The 23,236-nt window shown below is 41.7% G+C and overlaps 1 protein-coding gene and 1 long non-coding RNA gene across 2 annotated transcripts in view; one reads left to right on the top strand and one right to left on the bottom strand.

Annotated features, from left to right (window-relative positions):
- Window positions 1–494: 494 nt before the first annotated feature.
- Window positions 495–12,051, top strand: LOC124292053. Its single transcript, XR_006902348.1, has 2 exons — window positions 495–567; window positions 11,596–12,051. It is a non-coding gene; the product is annotated as an uncharacterized LOC124292053 (long non-coding RNA).
- A 3,254-nt stretch (window positions 12,052–15,305) lies between these two features.
- LOC124292037 (putative oxidoreductase GLYR1 homolog) overlaps window positions 15,306–23,236 on the bottom strand; it is an 89,560-nt gene continuing 81,629 nt past the window's right edge. Inside the window, 8 exon segments of the mRNA XM_046729110.1 lie at window positions 15,306–17,819; window positions 19,040–19,164; window positions 20,156–20,167; window positions 20,569–20,748; window positions 21,143–21,253; window positions 21,256–21,307; window positions 21,659–21,760; window positions 22,447–22,557. Of these exon segments, the coding sequence (XP_046585066.1) occupies window positions 17,745–17,819; window positions 19,040–19,164; window positions 20,156–20,167; window positions 20,569–20,748; window positions 21,143–21,253; window positions 21,256–21,307; window positions 21,659–21,760; window positions 22,447–22,557 (768 nt within the window). The 3' untranslated portion in view covers window positions 15,306–17,744.

Raw genomic sequence — 23,236 nt, 5'->3', positions numbered from 1 at the left:
CGCTACATCTGTAATTGTTTGACCAGCATTCAGTCTCCCAATCGCTTCATGTCTCTGATTTTCAGGCATGCCTCCTCTGCGTCCCATGGTTGATTTTCAAACTTTAAAAATGTTTTATCCTTTCAGGAGAATGTCTCAGTGGGTATGCAATAATGCATCGGCCACGGGATGATTTTCATTGTTTTTGAGACATGAAAAATGTGTTTCACGTGAATTCCACGAAAATCACAGACAAATGCACGTGACTTTCAATTCTCTCGTCACACAGCAATTCCACAGGTGTCACAAGTTTACAGGTATCAGGTTCAGACTAATGAGAACATTGATTATATCTGTAAGGACAATTTAGTGCAGCGTGCTAAACTTTTTTGGTTGAGTATATATGTTCTCTCTGACAGACATTGTTATCTTGGAATGTGCTCATTGATATGTCAGAAGGTCAGTGATTTGTCAGGTGGTCACTGACAACAGTCAGTATAGTTACTTAGATAGCAGTGTAGCTACCGTATATACAAGTGTAGCGGGATGGAAATATTGTGTACATATATGCGAGTATTTTTAACATAGGTAGGTAATCTAGTTAAGGTCAGTAACAATTCTCTAAACCAAAGATGTATATATATGTCTACGTCTTTGTTTAAACTAACCTAAGCACTCACCTTTGATCCCAAGGTAAAGTAGTTATGTAAATAAGTATTGGTTCTCTTTGTTGTCTACTTGCTCTGGCAATGGCTTATCCAATGATTGTCAATTTTTATGCTTCTGTGACCAGATGTGAAGTCTTATATACACCTCAACATTTGTATATCAACTCTGTATGCACAGGACTTACTTGGGCAAGTTAATTTACACTTCTTTTGTATATATGTCTGTCATAAATAGGTAAGGAAGTGGTTTTTAGTCTAGCTAATTGGCATGTATCATTTTAATTGCTTCTTTGTAATATAGAAGAATTTGTAATATCATCCACATGGTATTCACCTGAATCTGTACTTTACTGAGAAAGTGTTATTCTGAAAGTAATATGTATAATATTTGACCACTTTCTGAATGGTATTGTGTATTCATAGCTTTCGTTTGAGGGAGCCTTGCCAATTTACACTTGACAGAGAGGTAGACAAAGTAAGTGATCTCAGTCTATCAGTTGTATGACTTCCATTTCTGTGACTGACTTCATGTGTTGGCGATTAGATGCCTGACTCTGACAGTGTGGGTTTGAATCAGACTCAACCACATAGGAATACTAGAATCTCACTCAATACTCAGTGACTGCAACAACACAGAACAGTTACTAACATGTCAACCACCGTCTATGAAACTTGTCAAGCACCATCTATAAAAAACAAAACCATCAAACTGCATCTGTAAAACATAACCATCAAAACTGCATCTGTGAAACCATCTACACCACCATCTATGAAAACCATCTACCACCATCTATGAAAACCATCTACCACCATCTATGAAAACCATCTACCACCATCTATGAAAACCATCTACCACCATCTGTGAAAACCGCCATCTATGAAAACCATCAACCACCATCTATAAAAACCATCAACCACCATCTATGAAAACCAATCTACCACCATCTATGAAAACCATGTGCCACCATCTATGAAAACCATGTACCACCATCTATGAAAACCATCAACTGCCATCTATGAAAAACATCTACCACCATCTTTGAAAACCATCCACCACCATCTATGAAAACCATCAACTGCCATCTGTGAAAACCATTTACCACCATCTTTGAAAACCATCCACCACCATCTATGAACACCATCTACCGCCATCTATGAACACCATCTACCACCATCTATGAAAACCATCTACCACCATCTATGAAAACCATCAACTGCCATCTGTGAAAACCATCAACTGCCATCTGTGAAAACCATCAACTGCCATCTGTGAAAACCATGTACCACCATCTATGAAAACCATCTACCACCATCTATGAAAACCATCAACTGCCATCTGTGAAAACCATCAACTGCCATCTGTGAAAACCATCAACTGCCATCTGTGAAAACCATCAACTGCCATCTGTGAAAACCATCTACCACCATCTATGAAAACCATCTACCACCATCTATGAAAACCATCTACCACCATCTATGAAAACCATCAACTGCCATCTGTGAAAACCATCTACCACCATTTATGAAAACCATCACCACCAAAAACCATCAGCCAATCTATCAACTGCCATCTGTGAAAACCATCTACCACCATCTATGAAAACCATCTACCACCATCTATGAAAACCATCTCCACCATCTATGAAAACCATCTATGAAAACCATCAACTGCCATCTGTGAAAACCATCTACCACCATCTATGAAAACCATCTACCACCATCAATGAAAACCATCAACTGCCATCTGTGAAAAACATCTACCACCATCTGTGAAAAACATCTACCACCATCAATGAAAACCATCAACTGCTATCTGTGAAAACCATCAACTGCCATCTGTGAAAACCATCTACCACCATCTATGAAAACCATCTACCACCATCAATGAAAACCATCTACCACCATCAATGAAAACCATCTACCACCATCAATGAAAACCATCAACTGCCATCTGTGAAAACCATCAACTGCCATCTGTGAAAACCATCAACTGCCATCTGTGAAAACAATCCACCACCATCTATGAAAACCATCTACCACCATCTATGAAAACCATCACCATGCCATCTGTGAAAACCCATCTGTGAAAACCATCTACCAACTTCAATGAAAAACAGCAACTGCCATCTGTGAAACCATCAACTGCCATCTGTGAAAACCACCAACTGCCATCTGTGAAAACCACCAACTGCCATCTGTGAAAACCATCAACTGCCATCTGTGAAAACCATCAACTGCCATCTGTGAAAACCATCTACCACCATTTATGAACACCATCTACCACCATCTGTGAAAACATCCCATCAACCACCATCTATGAAAACCATCTACCACCATCTATGAAAACCATCAACTGCCATCTGTGAAAACCATCAACTGCCATCTGTGAAAACCATCTACCAAAATTTATGAACACCATCTACCACCATCTGTGAAAAACATCCACCACCATCTATGAAAACCATCTACCACCATCAATGAAAACCATCAACTGCCATCTGTGAAAACCATCAACTGCCATCTGTGAAAACCATATACCACCATTTATGAAAACCATCAACTGCCATCTGTGAACACCATCAACTGCCATCTGTGAAAACCATCTACCACCATCTATGAACACCATCCACCACCATCTGTGAAAACCATCTACCACCATCTATGAACACCATCCACCACCATCTGTGAAAACCATCCACCACCATCTATGAAAACCATCTACCACCATTTATGAACACCATCTACCACCATCTGTGAAAACAATCTACCACCATCTATGAACACCATCTACCACCATCAGCTATCAGAAGAGCGTCAGGACTGGACATCAATGGTGGACCCTTGAGTATATACACTGATCAATAATTGGTGTGGAAAGTGTGCACATATTGAATGATGTTTTTCACCTGATATCCAATAGTGTTCTGTTAAAGTACAGGCAGGTAGGTAGGGATAACAATGTACATGGACCTACTGAAAACATTTGAATGCTTTGCAATGTTTTGTCAAATTGCAGTCAAAGGTATTACCATATCATATTGCATATAATGCCTGTAAAATAGCGAAGATAGAATATCAATAAAAACTATTTGAGAAGCATTTTCATGTAATGTTCTCTTGTATCTACAATATCATTGAAGATTCAGTAATGTGTTTGCTCTGCCTGTTGGTTGTTCAAAATCCAGAGCATAGTAACAGCCCAATTTTTGTGTGTCATCAATGAAATTAGTCTACTAAGTGGGAAGTCTGTTGGCTGATATAGCAGAACTGCCCTGTAGGTAGAGGACGACGAGGATTGGCACAGCCATTCTCCAAAATAGAACTCCCTAAGCATTAAATGCACTTACCATAAGAGTGATTACCTGGGACATAGCTGGTTTATTAAATCAATGATTGGAAGACGACAAGGTTGTACTATTCGGGAGATCAGAGGGGATGTGCCATCAGGAGAAGTTGTCATCTGGATATCAGCAGCAGCCAGTGTTGGAGGTAGAATCTCATCAGGGCCAGTATGGGAGGTGGAATCTCATCAGGGTCAGTATGGGAGGTGGAATCTCATCAGGGCCAGTATGGGAGGTGGAATCTCATCAGGGCCAGTATGGAAGGTGGAATCTCATCAGGGCCAGTATGGAAGGTGGAATCTCATCAGGGCCAGTATGGGAGGTGGAATCTCATCAGGGTCAGTATGGAAGGTGGAATCTCATCAGGGCCAGTATGGAAGGTGGAATCTCATCAGGGCCAGTATGGGAGGTGGAATCTCATCAGGGCCAGTATGGGAGGTGGAATCTCATCAGGGCCAGTATGGAAGGTGGAATCTCATCAGGGCCAGTATGGGAGGTGGAATCTCATCAGGGCCAGTATGGGAGGTGGAATGTCATTAGGGCCAGTATGGGAGGTGGAGTATGGAGGTATGGAATCTCATCAGGGCCACATGGAAGGTGGAATCTCATCAGGGCCAGTATGGGAGGTAGAATCTCATCAGGTCCAGTATGGGAGGTGGAATCTCATTAGGGCCAGTATGGAAGGTGGAGGTCTCATCAGGGCCAGTATGGGAGGTGGAATCTCATCAGGGCCAGTATGGGAGGTGGAATCTCATCAGGGCCAATATGGAAAGGTGGAATCTCATCAGGGCCAGTATGGGAGGTGGAATCTCATCAGGCCAGTATGGGAGGTGGAATCTCATTAGGGCCAGTATGGGAGGTGGAATCTCATCAGGGCCAGTATGGGAGGTGGAATCTCATCAGGGCCAGTATGGGAGGTGGAATCTCATCAGGGCCAGTATGGGAGGTGGAATATCATCAGGGGAGGTGGAATCAGGGCCATGGGGAGGTGGAATCTCATCAGGGCCAGTATGGGAGGTGGAATCTCATCAGGGCCAGTATGGGAGGTGGAATCTCATCAGGGCCAGTATGGAAGGTGGAATCTCATCAGGGCCAGTATGGGAGGTGGAATCTCATCAGGGCCAGTATGGGAGGTGGAATCTCATCAGGGCCAGTATGGGAGGTGGAATCTCATCAGGGCCAGTATGGGAGGTGGAATCTCATCAGGGCCAGTATGGGAGGTGGAATCTCATTAGGGCCAGTATGGGAGGTGGAATGTCATCAGGGCCAGTATGGGAGGTGGAATCTCATCAGGGCCAGTGTGTATGGGAGGTATGGGGGAGGTGGAATCTCATCAGGGCCAGTATGGGAGGTGGAATCTCATCAGGGCCAGTATGGGAGGTGGAATCTCATCAGGGCCAGTATGGAAGGTGGAATCTCATCAGGGCCAGTATGGGAGGTGGAATCTCATCAGGGCCAGTATTGATGGGAGGTGGAATCTCATCAGGGCCAGTATGGGAGGTGGAATCTCATCAGGCCAGTATGGGAGGTATGGGAGGTGGAATCTCATCAGGGCCAGTATGGAAGGTGGAATCTCATCAGGGCCAGTATGGGAGGGGAATCTCATCAGGTCCAGTATGGGAGGTGGAATCTCATCAGGGCCAGTATGGGAGGTGGAATCTCATCAGGGCCAGTATGGGAGGTGGAATCTCATCAGGGCCAGTATGGGAGGTGGAATCTCATCAGGGCCAGTATGGGAGGTGGAATCTCATCAGGGCCAGTATGGGAGGTGGAATCTCATCAGGGCCAGTATGGGAGGTGGAATCTCATCAGGGCCAGTATCTCATCAGGGCCAGGATGGGAGGTGGAATCTCATCAGGGCCAGTATTGACCAGGGAGGTGGAATCTCATCAGGGCCAGTATTGGCCAGGGAGGTGGAATCTCATCAGGGCCAGTATTGACCAGGGAGGTGGAATCTCATCAGGGCCAGTATTGACCAGGGAGGTGGAATCTCATCAGGGCCAGTATTGACCAGGGAGGTGGAATCTCATCAGGGCCAGTATGGGAGGGGAATCTCATCAGGGCCAGTATGACCAGGGAGGTGGAATCTCATCAGGGCCAGTATTGACCAGGGAGGTGGAATCTCATCAGGGCCAGTATTGACCAGGGAGGTGGAATCTCATCAGGGCCAGTATTGACCAGGGAGGTGGAATCACATCAGGGCCAGTATTGACCAGGGAAGGTGAATCACATCATGGAAAGAGTTTTGGAAGCTGCAGTGTAAACAACAGTGATAATATCATCAACATCACGGACTATTATGACTGAGGGAATGTGTCACCTTCTCTCGACATATTTTAACAATTTCATGTTGCTGGTACAAGTATTAACCTGTATGTTCTAGTCACAACAGTCACATACTGCTTTGGAATGGGTGTTTTTCCCTGGAAAAGTAATTACATGTACACATATCCTAATGGCATTACTGTTTTGAGTCAGTTCTGGTGAATTTAGACACATGCCACATGATACTGATTAATGTAAAAATTAAAAGTTCCTAAATCTGTTTTTTGTGACATTGGAGAGTCCATGCCTTTTTGAAGAAGCTATCTGCATAGTTTGTGATTGAAGTGGAAGACACTGTTAACAGGTTCTGTAGAAAACGTCTCCCTGTTTTCCTATGAGGTTCGGGAAAAATTGATTCCCATTTCATGGTAAATCCAATGGCTGTTCTTCAGCGGCAGCAGTAGAAGATTTCTTAGATGATGTTATTTCCTGTTATTTTTACCAATGTTGAGGATAAGCTGTGGGCTTAATAAGATGACATTTAGCGTTGGATGTTCCTCTGTGTGCTGTCACTATTCCTACACAATAAAAAGTACAGTTGACAGGTGGCTAATTTGGTCTCTCCCCAAACTCATTCCCATACAGACTGCAAATGACAGACTGACCCCTTGACCACATCCTGCAACAGACTGCTTCCTGTGAAGCCAGGTCTGGGACTAGCACAAGAAAGAGTGCAGTAGCCTTCTTTCATTCATCAGGGATATTGTTAAGCAGTTCCAGACAGGTTTTATAGCCTGCAATTGTAATGTGTCATTACTGACTGTTACGTCAGGTCGAGCAGGACAAAATGTTAACACAACTGGAAGAAAGTTTTCATAAAACCTATTTGTCTAAAGTGTGTGTGATGAATGTCATTTACAAATGCAAGCCAAAAACATCAGAATCAATGATGATCTCATGTTCATTTGCATATGTGAGCAAATATAACAAATACAGTACATCAGTATGAGTGGCAACATCCATCATACGATAATCACAGGTTCTGTAGTTCACCTTCCGATCACAGCCACTTAGCATAGAGATATTTTAAATTATTGACAACCAGTTGGTTGCATGATCTGTTTGATTGGCATTTTAGAAGTCGATGAATAATATGCAAGGTATTATACTTTATGTATAACAACTTCTTTATTATATTATGATGCATCGTTTCGGTATAGATTCATATACCGTTGTCAAGCAACAGTGTGACAACTGACAGACATAATGGAATATAAACCCAGGGTTCCTAACCTGAACTCACTTGTTTCTGATGTGATGTCAGACAGACACACACACACACACAAATAGACAGACAGACACAAACAGACAGACAGACAGACACGAACAGACAGACAGACAGACACAAACAGACAGACAGACACAAATAGACAGACAGAGAGACAAACAGACAGACACTAGCAGACAGACAGACACAGAGAGACAGACACAAACAGACAGACAGAGACAGACAGACAGACAGAAACAAACAGACAAACAGACACAAACAGGCAGACAGACACAAACAGACAGACAGACACAAACAAACAACTGACTGGTCTACCACTGGGACACTCAGATGGTCTCTCCAGCAGCAACTATGCAGCAAACAGACCCAGACTTGTGTGACAGATCTGTATGACAGACCTGTAAATGTGTGTTTGAACCAAATTTGAGGTCTCTTCAGCTAGGCCTGTACACACTCACCTGCATCATATCACAGTCTCACAGCCAGCATATCCACTTGTCCCCACTAATTACCAGACAGCCACAAACTGGGATGGACTGTCCTCATGGCCCTGATATTGCAGAGTTGCTGTGAAACTGATTTCACACTTCAGCTAACACTAACAAAAAAGAGCATAATATAACCATCAACATAATTGATTGGCACTTTATCAGAAAGCCATATTGTCAATACAAATGATTTCTGGTGTTTATCAAATCTGTATTGAGCTCCAAGTCAAACACAGCTACCGGTGTTGTTCTAGCACTCAACAAGTTAACAAGAATGTTTGTACACAATTGATTTTCCTCAACTGCAGTTGTATAATACTGAGAGTTGTTCATGGTCACAGATAATTGCTTGGAATTTCTTTGATGCATATGTATTTGATGCAAATTTTCTCACTTGAACAGGACTGTCTGCTAATTTAAACCATGCTGTGATTTTTTCTGTCTTTGATGTGACAAATGTGCTCATGTTCTGTCACAGGCAGGACAGCTTGTTTCTTTGAAGTGTGTTTTCAATATTTTGAAAAGCAATATATGGAACAGAATATTTGCCACTTCTGTCAAACACTGTTATGATAATTTTCGCTTTTTCTGCTTCAAGACCCTCATCATACAACATGGAAAGTTGACATGTACATAGGGAACCGGTATAGTGTAGTGTAGATCCTGTGTAGTGTAGATCCTGTGTAGTGTAGATCCTGTGTAATGTAGATCCTGTGTAGTGTAGATCCTGTGTAGTGTAGATCCTGTGTAGTGTAGATCCTGTGTAGTGTAGATCCTCCTGTGTAGTGTAGATCCTGTGTAGTGTTGATTCTGTGTAGTGAAGATCCTGTGTAGTGTAGATCATGTGTAGTGAAGATCCTGTGTAGTGTAGATCATGTGTAGTGAAGATCCTGTGTAGTGAAGATCCTGTGTAGTGTAGATCATGTGTAATGTAGATCATGTGTAGTGTAGATCCTCCTGTGTAGTGTAGATCCTGTGTAGTGTAGATCCTGTGTAGTGTAGATCCTGTGTGGTGTAGATCCTGTCTAGTGTAGATCCTGTGTAGTGAAGATCCTGTGTGGTGTAGATCATGTGTAGTGAAGATCCTGTGTAGTGTAGATCATGTGTGAGTGAAGATCCTGTGTAGTGAAGATCCTGTGTAGTGAAGATCCTGTGTAATGCAGATCCTGTGTAGTGTAGATCATGTGTAGTGAAGATCCTGTGTAGTGTTGATTCTGTGTAGTGAAGATCCTGTGTAAGTGTAGATCATGTGTAGTGAAGATCCTGTGTGTAGTGAAAGATCCTGTGTAGTGTAGATCATGTGTAATGTAGATCATGTGTAGTGTAGATCCTCCTGTGTAGTGTAGATCCTGTGTAGTGTAGATCCTGTGTAGTGTAGATCCTGTGTAGTGTAGATCCTGTGTAGTGTAGATCCTGTGTAGTGTAGATCCTGTGTAGTGAAGATCCTGTGTAGTGTAGATCCTCCTGTGTAGTGTAGATCATCCTGTGTAGTGAAGATCATCCTGTGTAGTGAAGATCATGTGTAGTGTAGATCCTGTGTAGTGAAGATCCTGTGTAGTGTAGATCCTGTGTAGTGAAGATCCTGTGTAGTGTAGATTCTGTGTAGTGAAGATCCTGTGTAGTGTAGATCCTGTGTAGTGAAGATTATCCTGTAGTGTGTAGATCATGTGTAGTGTAGATCCTCCTGTGTAGTGTAGATCATCCTGTGTAGTGTAGATCCTGTGTAGTGAAGATCCTGTGTAGTTAAGATCCTGTGTAGTGTAGATCCTGTGTAGTGTAGATTCTGTGTAATGTAGATCCTGTGTAGTGAAGATCCTGTGTAGTGTAGATCCTACACTACACAGAATTTACACTCCACAGGATCTACACTACACAGGATCTGCATTACACAGGATCTATACAGGGTCTTCACTAAACAGGATCTTTACTACACAAGGTCTACTTTACACAGGATCTACGCTATACGTGATCTTCAGTACAAAGGATCTATGCTGTCAGGGGATATGTTAATGGATGTCTAGTGAGCAACCTGAGTATATATATTTAGAGATTTCTGAATATGGAATACAGAGATACCTACAATGACTATTCATTTCATCTGTCAACTAAACAGTGTTTGTTTAAATGTATAGAAACTGCAAATAAACATGGAAGGTGATGATGTGTACACCCTGGCTGCTTGCTAGCTCAGTTGTGTTGCTCCGTCAGACTGGGATAGAGTCCTGCCACAGTTGGTTGTGGAGGTTGCAGATGATTAATGCTGAAAACATCAAACAGCTCTTAACATTCAGATCTGACTTTGTAAATGTGGACATTAAATCCGGGAAATGTCGGTCATGTAGGCCAGACATCCAAATCAATGATGACAACAATTAAAGTCTGCTATCGGAAAGTGAATTAATCAGTTTAAGTGGAAAGAAACATTCCACTACTTGCATCTGTCAGATCAATTCATATAATGAAGCGTGTGATTTAGTTAACTAGTTGGAAAGATGACTGCCTCTTGAGTAAAATTGTAGTCTTCCTGTTCAGACAGGACTGACGGGAAGACAACTGCCCAGGCAATGAGGCGGAATGTAACCAATAACTCACCGTATCTCCAAGTGTGTCAGTGATCTATGTCAGCCAGGTGTCTCCATCCCCTTGTCAGATACAGGTGTCTCCATCCTCTGTGTCAGATACAGGTGTCTCCATCCCCTTAGTCAGATACAGGTGTCTCCATCCCCTGTGTCAGATACAGGTGTCTCCATCCCCTTTGTCAGATACAGGTGTCTCCATCCCTTTGTCAGATACAGGTGTCTCCATCCCCTTTGTCAGATACAGGTGTCTCCATCCAGGTGTCTTCATCCCCTGTGTCAGATACAGGTGTCTCCATCCCCTCTACAGGTGTGTCAGAAGAAGTGTCTCTATTAAAATTTTAAGTATGAATATCAATATTGATATTTTCACTGAATATCAATATTGTTGTTTCGTGCTGTTTAGAATATTCAAGGAATGTTAAGATGCCATGGGCACGGCATATTGGAGAGAGGGTAATGCATACTACGTTAATTCGATTTACATTGTCTCAAGAACATTACATGCTATATATATATTGCAAGATATTTATTGTACATGGATCAAAAGAGGACATCAGCTGATTATATTAATAGTAAGATGGGTAAACATAAAATGCCAAATTAGCTAGATGTAATTTTAACAAAGTTGTCGCTTGTTTCTCTATGTGTCCTGGGATAAAACATCTGTTACTTATTTCTTTTTGTGGTCCTGAGTTAGAACAAGCCCCTGGCCATCTGCTGCTTGATCATTTATCTGATCTTGAGTTAGAACACATCCCTAGCTCTTTATTAATTGTGTCCATGTGTAGCTGTGTGTTAGAATAGGTCCTCAGCTCTGTAGTTTATGTTGTTAGAGGCAAGTAAATAGGTTTACGTGGTCAGGTGTCTCATATAAATGGTTTCTTGAGAACATGTTACTCATCGGAGTCATGGAGGTGTATAAACCATTCTGTTTCTCATAACATCTCATAAAGGTAAGATAGAGTGTATCTCATCTATATGTTTCAGTGCCATGCTGAACGGTCTGGGAGACTACATGGATCTTTTCAGTGGAAGCCCAGGTGAAAAATTACATGTAGAACACAGTACTACCATGTGAGGAACATCAGTAATGTGCGCCTTGACATTGGATGCACTAATGGTAAGATCAATGGTGCTGTTCTGACCTGACTAATGTAATTGTCTTCTTGGAAATATGTGACAGGACTTGCTGATTAAACTACAGGGAAGAAGCATGGATAAATCAGCAGAAGTGACAAACACACACTCTTCAGCCTCGGTATGCTGCCACTGCTAACAAGTCTCAACAAGGATTGAAAGGATGCTCCTACCAACGTATTCAAGGGTCAGCTCCATCAGGCTGTTCACTGTGAGAGATGACAATTTGGGGCAACCATCTAGATAACTCAGTCAGCAGCCCATTGTTCTTCATACTAGCAACCTGATTAAAAATATTTGCCCTCAGATGTTTTTCCTTTACATCAGCTTCTGTTTGGAACAATATGCCCCTCAACATCAAAGAATCTTCTATACTCAGCAGCTTTCAGTCTGTAATAAAACGGGGGCAGTATGGTAGCCTAGTGGTTAAAGCATTCGCTCGTCACACCCAAAGCCCAGTGTCGATTCCCAACATGGGTACAATGTATTAAGCCCATTTCTGGTGTCCCCCGCTGTGATATTACTGGAACATTGCTAAGAGTGCCATTAAACCATACTTATCATGGTCTTATAATGTACTCTATTCTGGAGTCTGGTTCTAAGTGTGTTCAATGTGTACTTCATCTCCAGCAGTGCACATGTATCTGTCAGTTCTAAGATATGATATGGAAACACAAAGATATTAATATATGCAAACATTATCATTCATAAATGTAATTGATGGCCCATTTTCCTCTTCCTTTTCAGTGCCAAATAAAGAATGGATGCCTTAATCTTCAGTACTTTGGTCTATAGACCTAGGTCTTGTTACCTATGACTGACAAGACAGTGATGAGCTTATGTTTACAGACATCCAGGCGTTGTTACCTGTGACTGACAAGACAGTGATGAGCTTATGTTTACAGACATCCAGGACTGTTGTTTACAGACATCCAGTGACTGACAAGACAGTGATGAGCTTATGTTTACAGACATCCAGGTGTTGTTACCTGTGACTGACAAGACAGTGATGAGCTTATGTTTACAGACATCCAGGTGTTGTTACCTGTGACTGACAAGACAGTGATGAGCTTATGTTTACAGACATCCAGGTGTTGTTACCTGTGACTGACAAGACAGTACCCTTTCCTTGAGTTTACAGACATCCAGGTGTTGTTACCTGTGACTGACAAGACAGTGATGGGCTTATGTTTACAGACATCCAGGTGTGAGACTGACAAGACAGTGATGACCAGACCTCCAGGTGGGTTACTGACCAACAAGACTGTACCCTTTCCTGAGTTTACAGACATCCAGGTGTTGTTACCTGTGACCAACAAGACTGTACCCTTTCCTTGAGTTTACAGACCTCCAGGTGTGGTTACCTGTGACCAACAAGACTGTACCCTTTCCTTGAGTTTACAGACCTCCAGGTGTGGTTACCGGTGACCAACAAGACTGTACCCTTTCCTTGAGTTTACAGACCTCCAGGTGGGGTTACCTGCTGACTGACAAGACAAGACTGTACCTCCAGGTGTTTTACCTGTGACTGACAAGACTGTACCCTTTCCTTGAGTTTACAGACCTCCAGGTGTGGTTACCTGTGACCAACAAGACTGTACCCTTTCCTTGAGTTTACAGACCTCCAGGTGTGGTTACCTGTGACCAACAAGACTGTACCCTTTCCTTGAGTTTACAGACCTCCAGGTGTGGTTACCTGTGACCAACAAGACTGTACCCTTTCCTTGAGTTTACAGACCTCCAGGTGTGGTTACCTGTGACTGACAAGACTGTACCCTTTCCTTGAGTTTACAGACCTCCAGGTGGGGTTACCGCTGACTGACAAGACTGTACCCTTTCCTTGAGTTTACAGACCTCCAGGTGGGGTTACCGCTGACCAACAAGACTGTACCCTTTCCTTGAGTTTACAGACCTCCTGGTTACCGGGACTTACCCTTTCCTTGCTGACCAACAAGACTGACCCTTTACACCAACAAGACTGTACCCTCCTTGAGTTTACCTTTCCTTGAGTTTACAGACCTCCTTGTGGGGTTACCGCTGATGGTTACCTGTGACTGACTTGAATAAACTTCTGTCGAACGTCATTCATACCTAGCATCAATACCAGCCTTACAGCTCAAACAAGTATTTTACTGCAGCTTCACAATCTTGGTGAGTTTGCACCAGTGTTGACATATGTTTAATGATGGTACGAGATAATAAGTTTGTATGTGTATAATAAAAGTTTCTACTGAGCTCGTGTAGGTGATACATTGTGATGAGCTGGTGTAGATGATGCATTGTGATGAGCTGGTGTAGACGATGCATTGTGATGAGCTGGTGTAGATGCTGTAGATGATGCATTGGATGCATTGTGATGAGCTGGTGTAGATGATGCATTCTGATGAGCTGGTGTAGATGATGCATTGTAATGTGCTGGTGTAGACGATACATTGTGATGAGCTGGTGTAGATGATGCATTGTGATGAGCTGGTGTAGACAATGCATTGTGATGAGCTGGTGTAGACGATGCATTGTGATGAGCTGGTGTAGATGACGCATTGTGATGAGCTGGTGTGATGAGCTGGTGTAGATGATGCATTGTGATGAGCTGAGGTGAGGTGATGCATTGTCATGAGCTGCTGTAGATGATGCATTGTCATGAGCTGGTGTCGATGCAGCAAGGCTTAAGTGTAGTGGAAGAGGCGGTTCTATATTCTCAGATGAGCTCATTATTTTCAAAGGGGTGTTTATGCTATCCCTATTCACCTACAGTACTTAATGAAGGCGAGTTGGGATGTAGGCAAAATGAGAACCAACCAGTACAATACACAGTTGCCAAGCATGGATATTAGATGTAACTTGAACTCCTGTGGCGTGCCACAAGTGAACAGAATTTTGTCGATCCAGGTTATGATTAATTGATAAATCAAAAATGACATCCCTACCCACATGCATGGAGGAACAGCACAATCTATTTCCAGTGTTTCAGGTGTCTTTGGGCGTTTGGTTTTGGCTCCGAATCCATGTTATTCTAGGTTTCTTTCTTTGATTACATTGTTCCTAATTCCTGACTTGGTTTGGAGAGCAGTGAGTGGAACCATAGCACACTGAGATATGTCTAGTAGTACACACAGTGAATGGATACAACTGATGTATATTGTGATTTGCTATCATTTCTCTTCTGATGGGTGTCTGTGGTTGATTCTCTTCTGTCTAGCACAGAAATCACAATCTATAATAGGGTAAAGGCTTCATCTGACATCAGTAACATTCACGGAAGTGCAGTGAAGGGAGTCAGTTGTTGTTGGAGGTAGATATTTCCCTGATGTATGAAATGTTGTTAGCTGGGGTCCACCTATGACTGGACTCGCAGTGATTGAGTGAGTTGGGTTTTACACTGCTTTTAGCAATATACCAGCAATATCACGGCAGGGGACACCAGAAATGGGCTTCACTCAATGTACCCATGTGAGAAATCAAACCAGGCCTTCAGCGTGACAAGCAAATGCTATAACCACTGGGCTACCCCAACACCCACTGACAATTGTTTATATTTGTATGTTTATACACAACAAGACTGAGATTGAGATATTTATTAAATGACTGTTGACTTGATGGTTCAAACAATGAATGTGATGAGGACATAAAACACATGGAAACCAACACAAGAACAAACACAAATAGAAACACAGAAGCAATTTGTTCGCAACAGAAACATTCTACCCTTGCTTCCTAACAACTTAAAATCCATCTCAGTATGACATCTTGGCAGAAGTTAAAACTGATTGCTAATCATGGCAAAGTCATGATGTCTATCCATTTTTTGATACAGTAAAAAATGAAAACAAAACCAAAGCAACCACATCTCTACCACACTGCTTTCCACCAAATATTTACTTTAGATCTTTCCTAGGGTCTCAAGTTGTGGCTAACATCAAACAGAAGCATATTTCTGTATGTCTGTGGTCATGATTTAAAGTATTATATATCATACAAAATCAGGATTCAATCACAATTATCTACAATTGATTTTATCATAATTATACTCAATACATAAAATCTAAAACTATGTCAACTCCAAACTCAGTATGCCTTTCAATCTGAGATTATTATTTTGACTTGTGAAGCCATAGATATAGTGGAACAATCTTCTGCTTCACAAAGTCTGTAATATAATTATGTGACAAACGACCACAGTTTTATCATGCATATACACAGAGCTGAACAGAAAGTATGATTACAAATATATGAATGCTATTTACATGATCATCTCCGCTCAATGAAAAACAACCAGTCCCTTCGTAAAATTCAGGTAGAACAATTAAGTAAAGTCTCCACACATATCAGTTTCTGCCAAACATTTCTGAGACTACTGCCTGAACTTGACCCTCAACATAATTTTCAGTAGAATTTAGGGTCATTACCTGGACTATTCTTTTGTTAGCTTCCAGGTCTGAATAGAAGTTTAAATCACTCTAGTCTTAGACAAATGGATGAAGTCAAAGTTGGACTTCCACATACTGCCAGTTTGAAGACAACCAAACTTAGCCCTACCTGATACCTCACAAAACCACTGTCTCTTCATGCTACAGAGAATTCATATTTGGTATGAGTAAAAAATATATTTGATATCTGCTAGCTAACACCATTACAGTTGAATGTAGTATGTATGTATATTGGGTGATGTGAAATGATAGGAAGATGTCTCAGTGCCAACTTACAATGAGGCTGAACAGACTGATTCTCAGTAATTACCAGGTTTATAAACCAAATTGTGACATTTAGTCTGAAAACTGCAACAACAGACATCAATTTCTACTTTGGGACATTCAAACAGTACCTGCTAGTACTTACTTGATGTATCTCCTGCTTTAGACTCCAAGTATATTTGACAAATAGATACACATTTTGGCTTGGTACACTATCCCTCTACCGGCATGTCCGCTAACCAGTCAATACACTTCCTACTGGCCACTTCAATCACTCTTTATTTCATGCTTTTATCCTACTAGAAATTGTAATAAAAAAGAGAGAAATTTTGTGTTCCTGTCATTTGCCCATATCTCTGCTGACCCCCTTCCTTATGGGGAGCCTATGAGCCAGTGGCTGTCAGGTCTAATTCCACTGCTGATATCTTTGTCTCACAATCATGGTGGTCTGGCCGTGCATGAAAACAAAACTATTAAAATGAAATCACCACAGCTTGGTTCCGAGAGTAAACACACAAGTTAATTAAGTTCATGTAAAATCTAAAATCTATATTAAAAGACCCATCTAAAACTGTTGGAAACATAAGCATAACTTTTAAGAAATGTCAGTATAGACGGAATGCCAAAAAGAACACTTTGCAGCATCTTCACACATGTGAATTTAAGCAATAACAATTTTTCATAGCTGTTCTGTTTGACAGTTAGGACAAAAATACCTTTCATAACTAGTCTTGTAATTCTCCAAATAAATACGTTTTCAACAATATATTTATATTAAGATCTACAAGATTCACACACTTTCATCTCATTTCAGTTTTGCCCCAATGCTGTTATGCACTCTGGGTTTCTTAAGCTACAGATACAAACCTGTACACACCATCTACAATTTGTTTCTATACAATCAAATGAAATTTCATTTTCAACCTGAATGCTACCTACTCCGACAATATAGGCATAAGACTGAACAGTAATATTGGCTTGCAAGCACTCGAACCGCTTGCTGGTTTCTGAGACCTTAAGTAATTGAAAAAAAAGGCCTTCCCTTTTATGCTTGCATCAATGCTGAGACTTCTAAAATACATAAATAAAATCTTGTTACATCAAATACTTTCCATGCAATACCATATCTGACAGGAGAACTACAGCATGATGTTAAACATGAACATCCACAATGACTCTTCTTGAAGTCTTTTGTCTTGGTCGTCCTATCAACTTTCTTCTACATAAACTCCAACACTTTTCTGAGGAAACTGTTTCATAAAATTGTTCTGAAACACATGTAGTGATTGGCTGATCTCAACATTCTCATCATGCATTTGCTGCTCGAACTACTGCTGAAATGTCACTCTCGCTGAATCCAAGACTGCGAGCTTTCTTGAACATCTGAAAATAGAAATGAATGTGGAGAAACTTTAAGTGTTCAAGATCCAATGGCGAGAATTCTTCACACAATAACCAAATCTGACAGGGTGGCTTTCAACATGCAATTGAGATAACATGAGGTTAGATAAGCAGGAACCATCCATTTATGGATTCAAGTGATACCTGCATGCTGCCCTTTAAACTGTTGTCAAACTTTCCTAATACCAATAACTGAGGGTTTTCCCTGGGTGTGAGAAGCTCTGCAATAACAATCACTTGGCACCCTAAATATTTCACTTCACTTGCCAACAAAGCAACATACAGTAGTTAAGAGAAACATACAGTAGCTAAAGAGACGACATACAGTCTACCAAGTCAGTAACATCAGTAGCTAAGGAGAGGACATAGCAGTCTACCAAGTCTGTAACATCAGTAGCTAAGGAGAGGACATGACATACAGTCTACCAAGTCTGTAACATCAGTAGCTAAGGAGATGACATACAGTCTACCAAGTCTGTAACATCAGTAGCTAAGGAGAGGACATACAGTCTACCAAGTCTGTAACATCAGTAGCTAAGGAGAGGACATACAGTCTACCAAGTCTGTAACATCAGTAGCTAAGGAGAGGACATACAGTCTACCAAGTCTGTAACATCAGTAGCTAAGGAGAGGACATACAGTCTACCAAGTCTGTAACATCAGTAACATCAGTAGCTAAGGAGAGGACATACTAGTCTACCAAGTCTGTAACATCAGTAGCTAAGGAGAACATGACATACAGTCTACCAAGTCTGTAACATCAGTAACATCAGTAGGAGATACATACAGTCTACCAAGTCTGTACAGTCCACCAAGTAACATCAGTAGCTATAGAGAGGACATACAGTCTACCAAGTCTGTAACATCAGTAGCTAAGGAGAGGACATACTGAGTCTACCAAGTCTGTAACATCAGTAGCTAAGGAGAGGACATACAGTCTACCAAGTCTGTAACATCAGTAGCTAAGGAGAGGACATACAGTCTACCAAGTCTGTAACATCAGTAGCTAGTAGCTCTACCAGTCTGTAGATCAGTAGCTAAGGAGACACATACAGTCTACCAAGTCTGTAACATCAGTAGCTAAGGAGAGGACATACAGTCTACCAAGTCTGTAACATCAGTAGCTAAGGAGAGGACATGCAGTCTACCAAGTCTGTAACATCAGTACCTATAGAGATGACATACAGTACAGAGTTAGTTACCTCATTAGCTGCAGAGGCAACATACAATGGCTGTTCCACACGATCCCCGAGGCCGAGGACTAGTCGTAGATCTTTCTGCTGGTGCTGCAGGGGAAAGTGGGGGTCAAACTTGCCATTCACCATTGCTGCAACACAGAACAAAGATCAGTACACAATACGTGACATGCCTCAGTACACACCGCATACACAGTTCTGAAGCCACCACTAGTTAATAATGCACTATATCACATATCTCAGTATACAGGACTTGGTGTGAGTGTGTGAGTTTAGTTTTACACCGCAATATTCCAGCGGGGGACAGCAGATATGGGCTTAACACATTGTACTGATGAGGGGTAATTGAACCCGGGTCTTCGGCATGACGAGTGAACGCTTTAACCACTAGGCTATCCCACCACCCTATAAAGGACTTGGAAAGACATATAGAAACATGCAATTTGGTAATATCACTGCAGTGAAGAGGCTGTGGGAAGCTCCTAGTGGGAGGTAACTCCTACAGCACACGTGCATGATATAACAAGGAAGGTTACACATGATATCTCAGGGGAGCTGTCTGGGAAAACATTCACAACATACTGGCAAACCTCAGAACAAAACATCTTCTGGCACACGGTGCTCTATACAATCAAAACAAACTACCTTCATTGTACAGAGTGACATGACTAGTGGACATTCAGGAGGTCCTGAACACAGCTGGGATGCCTTCAAGCAGTCACACCGAAATCTATTTATTTTTCACCAAATATCTACTATCTTGAAATTAAAGGAAATGGAAGCATTACTGTTACTGCATATAGAGAAACTAGTTACTGTATATAGCTATCAAAACCAGGTGATGTTGGGGGAGACAGTAAGTGGGACCATGAAATGGTGAGTGAGTGAGTGAGTGGGTGAGTGAGTGAGAGAGTGGATTCAGTGCACCTCTTGATAAGCAATCAAGTCTGCATCAGACATGGATACAGGGGATCATAGAAGAAACTATTCTTTACTATTCAAACATTAGACAGACTTTGTGCACTCAAATATGTACTGAGCAAATGGAAACAAGCACCATCAAGCCAAATTGCGAAGTGATTACAGAATGCAGATAGTGTTCATGCAATAGAAGATACTTGCCATTAACAATTGCTGAAAAGAGAAAAATAATGCATGAGCACAATTAATATTCACTTCAAAACAATTATCCTCATAAAGATAGTTGGATTTTTTAAAAAGGCTCAGAAAAGTTTGTTTGAAATACATTTCCAAGATAAATGATGATTTTTTTCCCTCTTTCAGTTTGACTTTTTCACTTAGGTTCAGGTTACATGCAAGTTTTGACAGACAGAAACATTTTTTTAAACTAAGTAGAAAAAAGACAAGCTAAAATAATTAATGCGGTATGTTGGCATTTTGCTAGTTTGTACAGATCTGAGAAAATTTGCTTGCTTCCAAATTTCAGAAATCCTACAAGCTCCTGTCTCCTGTGAACATTGCTATGCACTAATCTATGCACCATCAACTAGCCACTACAGTGCTGTTGGGCATACCTTGACTCTTATGATTAATGGTAGGACAGGAGAGTGAGCCAAGGGAGAGAACTTCTGACAGATCCTCCATGTCTATGCCCACTTTCTCTGCAAGTGCCATAGCTTCTGCCAGCCCTGCCATTACGGTGCCCAGCAGCATATTGTGGATAAGCTTCATCCGTGTGGCAGTGCCCACTTCATCTTCAAGGAAGACAAGGTTAATGGTAGATGTTAGTTAATAAAATTGACAAAACAGATGAACATAAATCCAGATAGACAATGAAAACTTTATCTGACTAGATAGGGTCATAACAGCTGACTGTAGTAGTGCTTCAGTACAGATTTTCTGACATGCTATTTCTAGTGTTGCGTGCTCAAAGTAATGTCTTAGCATTGGGGAAATGATGAACACTCAGTATCTGTGTGTATTATGGCCAACCATTACAGTATCGGTCGTACATTTTATGAAATGATTTGACTGTTTACAGAGCAGTCACTGATACAATAACTGTGGAGCTTAGAGTCCCAACATCCGCTTCAAGAAGAACTGGACAAGCTGAAACTCTAATTTAATAATGCAAGCAAAATGTCTTACTTCCCAAGTAAAATGACTTCTTGCCCATGGCTTCAAAGCATGAGAAACAGTCATCATAGAGCTTCCTGTCTCCTGATGTCAGGATAACCAATCGTCCCTCCAGGGCGGCACCCGACTCCCAACAACAGGTGCTTCCAGGAACACGCCACCCCTGGCCATGATGGCCTGCAATACAACACACATATATTAGTGGGTCCTTATACAACATAATAATATAATAATAATGCCATTTATATTGCACCGTCTACGCAACAGCAGCAGCCCTAACACATCATACAACAGTATCCCAATACATACTTCTCTTGCCAGATGTCCCAACACAATACACTACAATAGTGCTGAATAGTGAGTAAGTTGGCTTTGACTGTATTTCCTGAAGTGATGCGTTTCTCAGATGACTACCACTTATTTTCCCACAAGCATGGGTATGATATAGACAAAACACAATCTTTTGTCCACAAAACAGGAACATGAAGTCAGAGCACCTCTGTTGTCAGTGACAACCCAACCACCTACCTCCGCAACATCTTCAACTGTCTCCTCGTCAACTGTGGACATCTCCACATAACACTTCCCTCGTGAAATGCCCTGTAGCACTCCAGAGTTGCCAAACACAATCTGAAACAGAATTTTTAGTCATTCATAGTGTATGCAAAGTCATTTATTTGTCGAAAGTATGCATTATAAACTGTGTTGCTACATCTGCAGTAAGATCACCATATTGGATAGTGTTACTACACCTGCAGTAAGATCACCACCGTGGATAGTGTTACTACCACTGCAGTAAGATCACCATCATGGATAGTGTTACTACACCTGCAGTAATATCACCATAATGGATAGTGTTACTACACCTGCAGTAAGATCACCATCATGGATAGTGTTACTACACCTGCAGTAAGATCACCATAATGGATAGTGTTACTACACCTGCAGTAAGATCACCATCATGGATAGTGTTACTACACCTGCAGTAAGATCACCATAATGGATAGTGTTATATCCATATCCTGATTGCATAGCGAGTGAGTGTGTGAGTGTGGTTTTACGATATGCTGCTTTTAGCAATATTCCAGCAATATCACAGCGGGGGACACCAGAAATGGGTTTCACACATTGTACCCATGTGGTGAATCGAACCAGCGTGACAAGCAAACGCTTCGACCACTAGGCCACCCCACCACCCCCTGACTGCATAGATCCTTGCTTTGTCTGGTCCAGACTGCAGTCCACATATATCTGACATATTGCTCAGTGAGGCACTGAACACCGAACCAACAGTAACGGATTGTTTTGCTACTCACATCTCGGACAGCTCCAGAGTCGGCCACACACGTGAAGGTGATGTCACAGTTCTGAACAACATCATTGGGGGATGTACCACGTAATGCGCCTGCCTTCACAAACTCTCTACACTGAAAACAAAAGGGTTCTATGAGCCAAACAAATCCTTTCTAAAATTCTCATCAACAAAAGTATCAACAAATATGAAGCACATGACTTACTACCCATAATGTTTCCAATTTTGTATATCAGTGTTTCATACACAACAGTCAGATTTACATAACACAATTTTTCAAATCTCGAGGCCCTAAACATTCTAGACAGTTAATTGTTTAATGCCATAACATCTTCCCAAACAAACAGCAACACTAACGATTCAAACAAAACATGACGTCATCATAAGAAGAAATACATGTGCCAATGTTCAGCTAAGTCAATCTGGCAATATCAGAGCCAGCTTCCACAGTCCGTCAATATCAGAGCCAGCTTCCACAGTCCGTCAATATCAGAGCCAGCTTCCAGAGCCAGCTTCCACAGTCCGTCAATATCAGAGCCAGCTTCCACAGTCCGTCAATATCAGAGCCAGCTTCCACAGTCCGTCAATATCAGAGCCAGCTTCCACAGTCCGTCAATATCAGAGTCAGCTTCCACAGTCCGTCAATATCAGAGCCAGCTTCCACAGTCCGTCAATATCAGAGTCAGCTTCCACAGTCCGTCAATATCAGAGCCAGCTTCCACAGTCCGTCAATATCAGAGCCAGCTTCCACAGTCCGTCAATATCAGAGTCAGCTTCCAGCTTCCACAGTCCGT

Source organism: Haliotis rubra, unplaced genomic scaffold (genome assembly GCF_003918875.1).
Source record: "Haliotis rubra isolate DU_JTF1 unplaced genomic scaffold, ASM391887v1 Scf506, whole genome shotgun sequence".
Classification (NCBI taxonomy): Eukaryota; Metazoa; Mollusca; class Gastropoda; order Lepetellida; family Haliotidae; genus Haliotis; species Haliotis rubra.
This window is presented reverse-complemented; position numbering and strand designations above follow the sequence as displayed.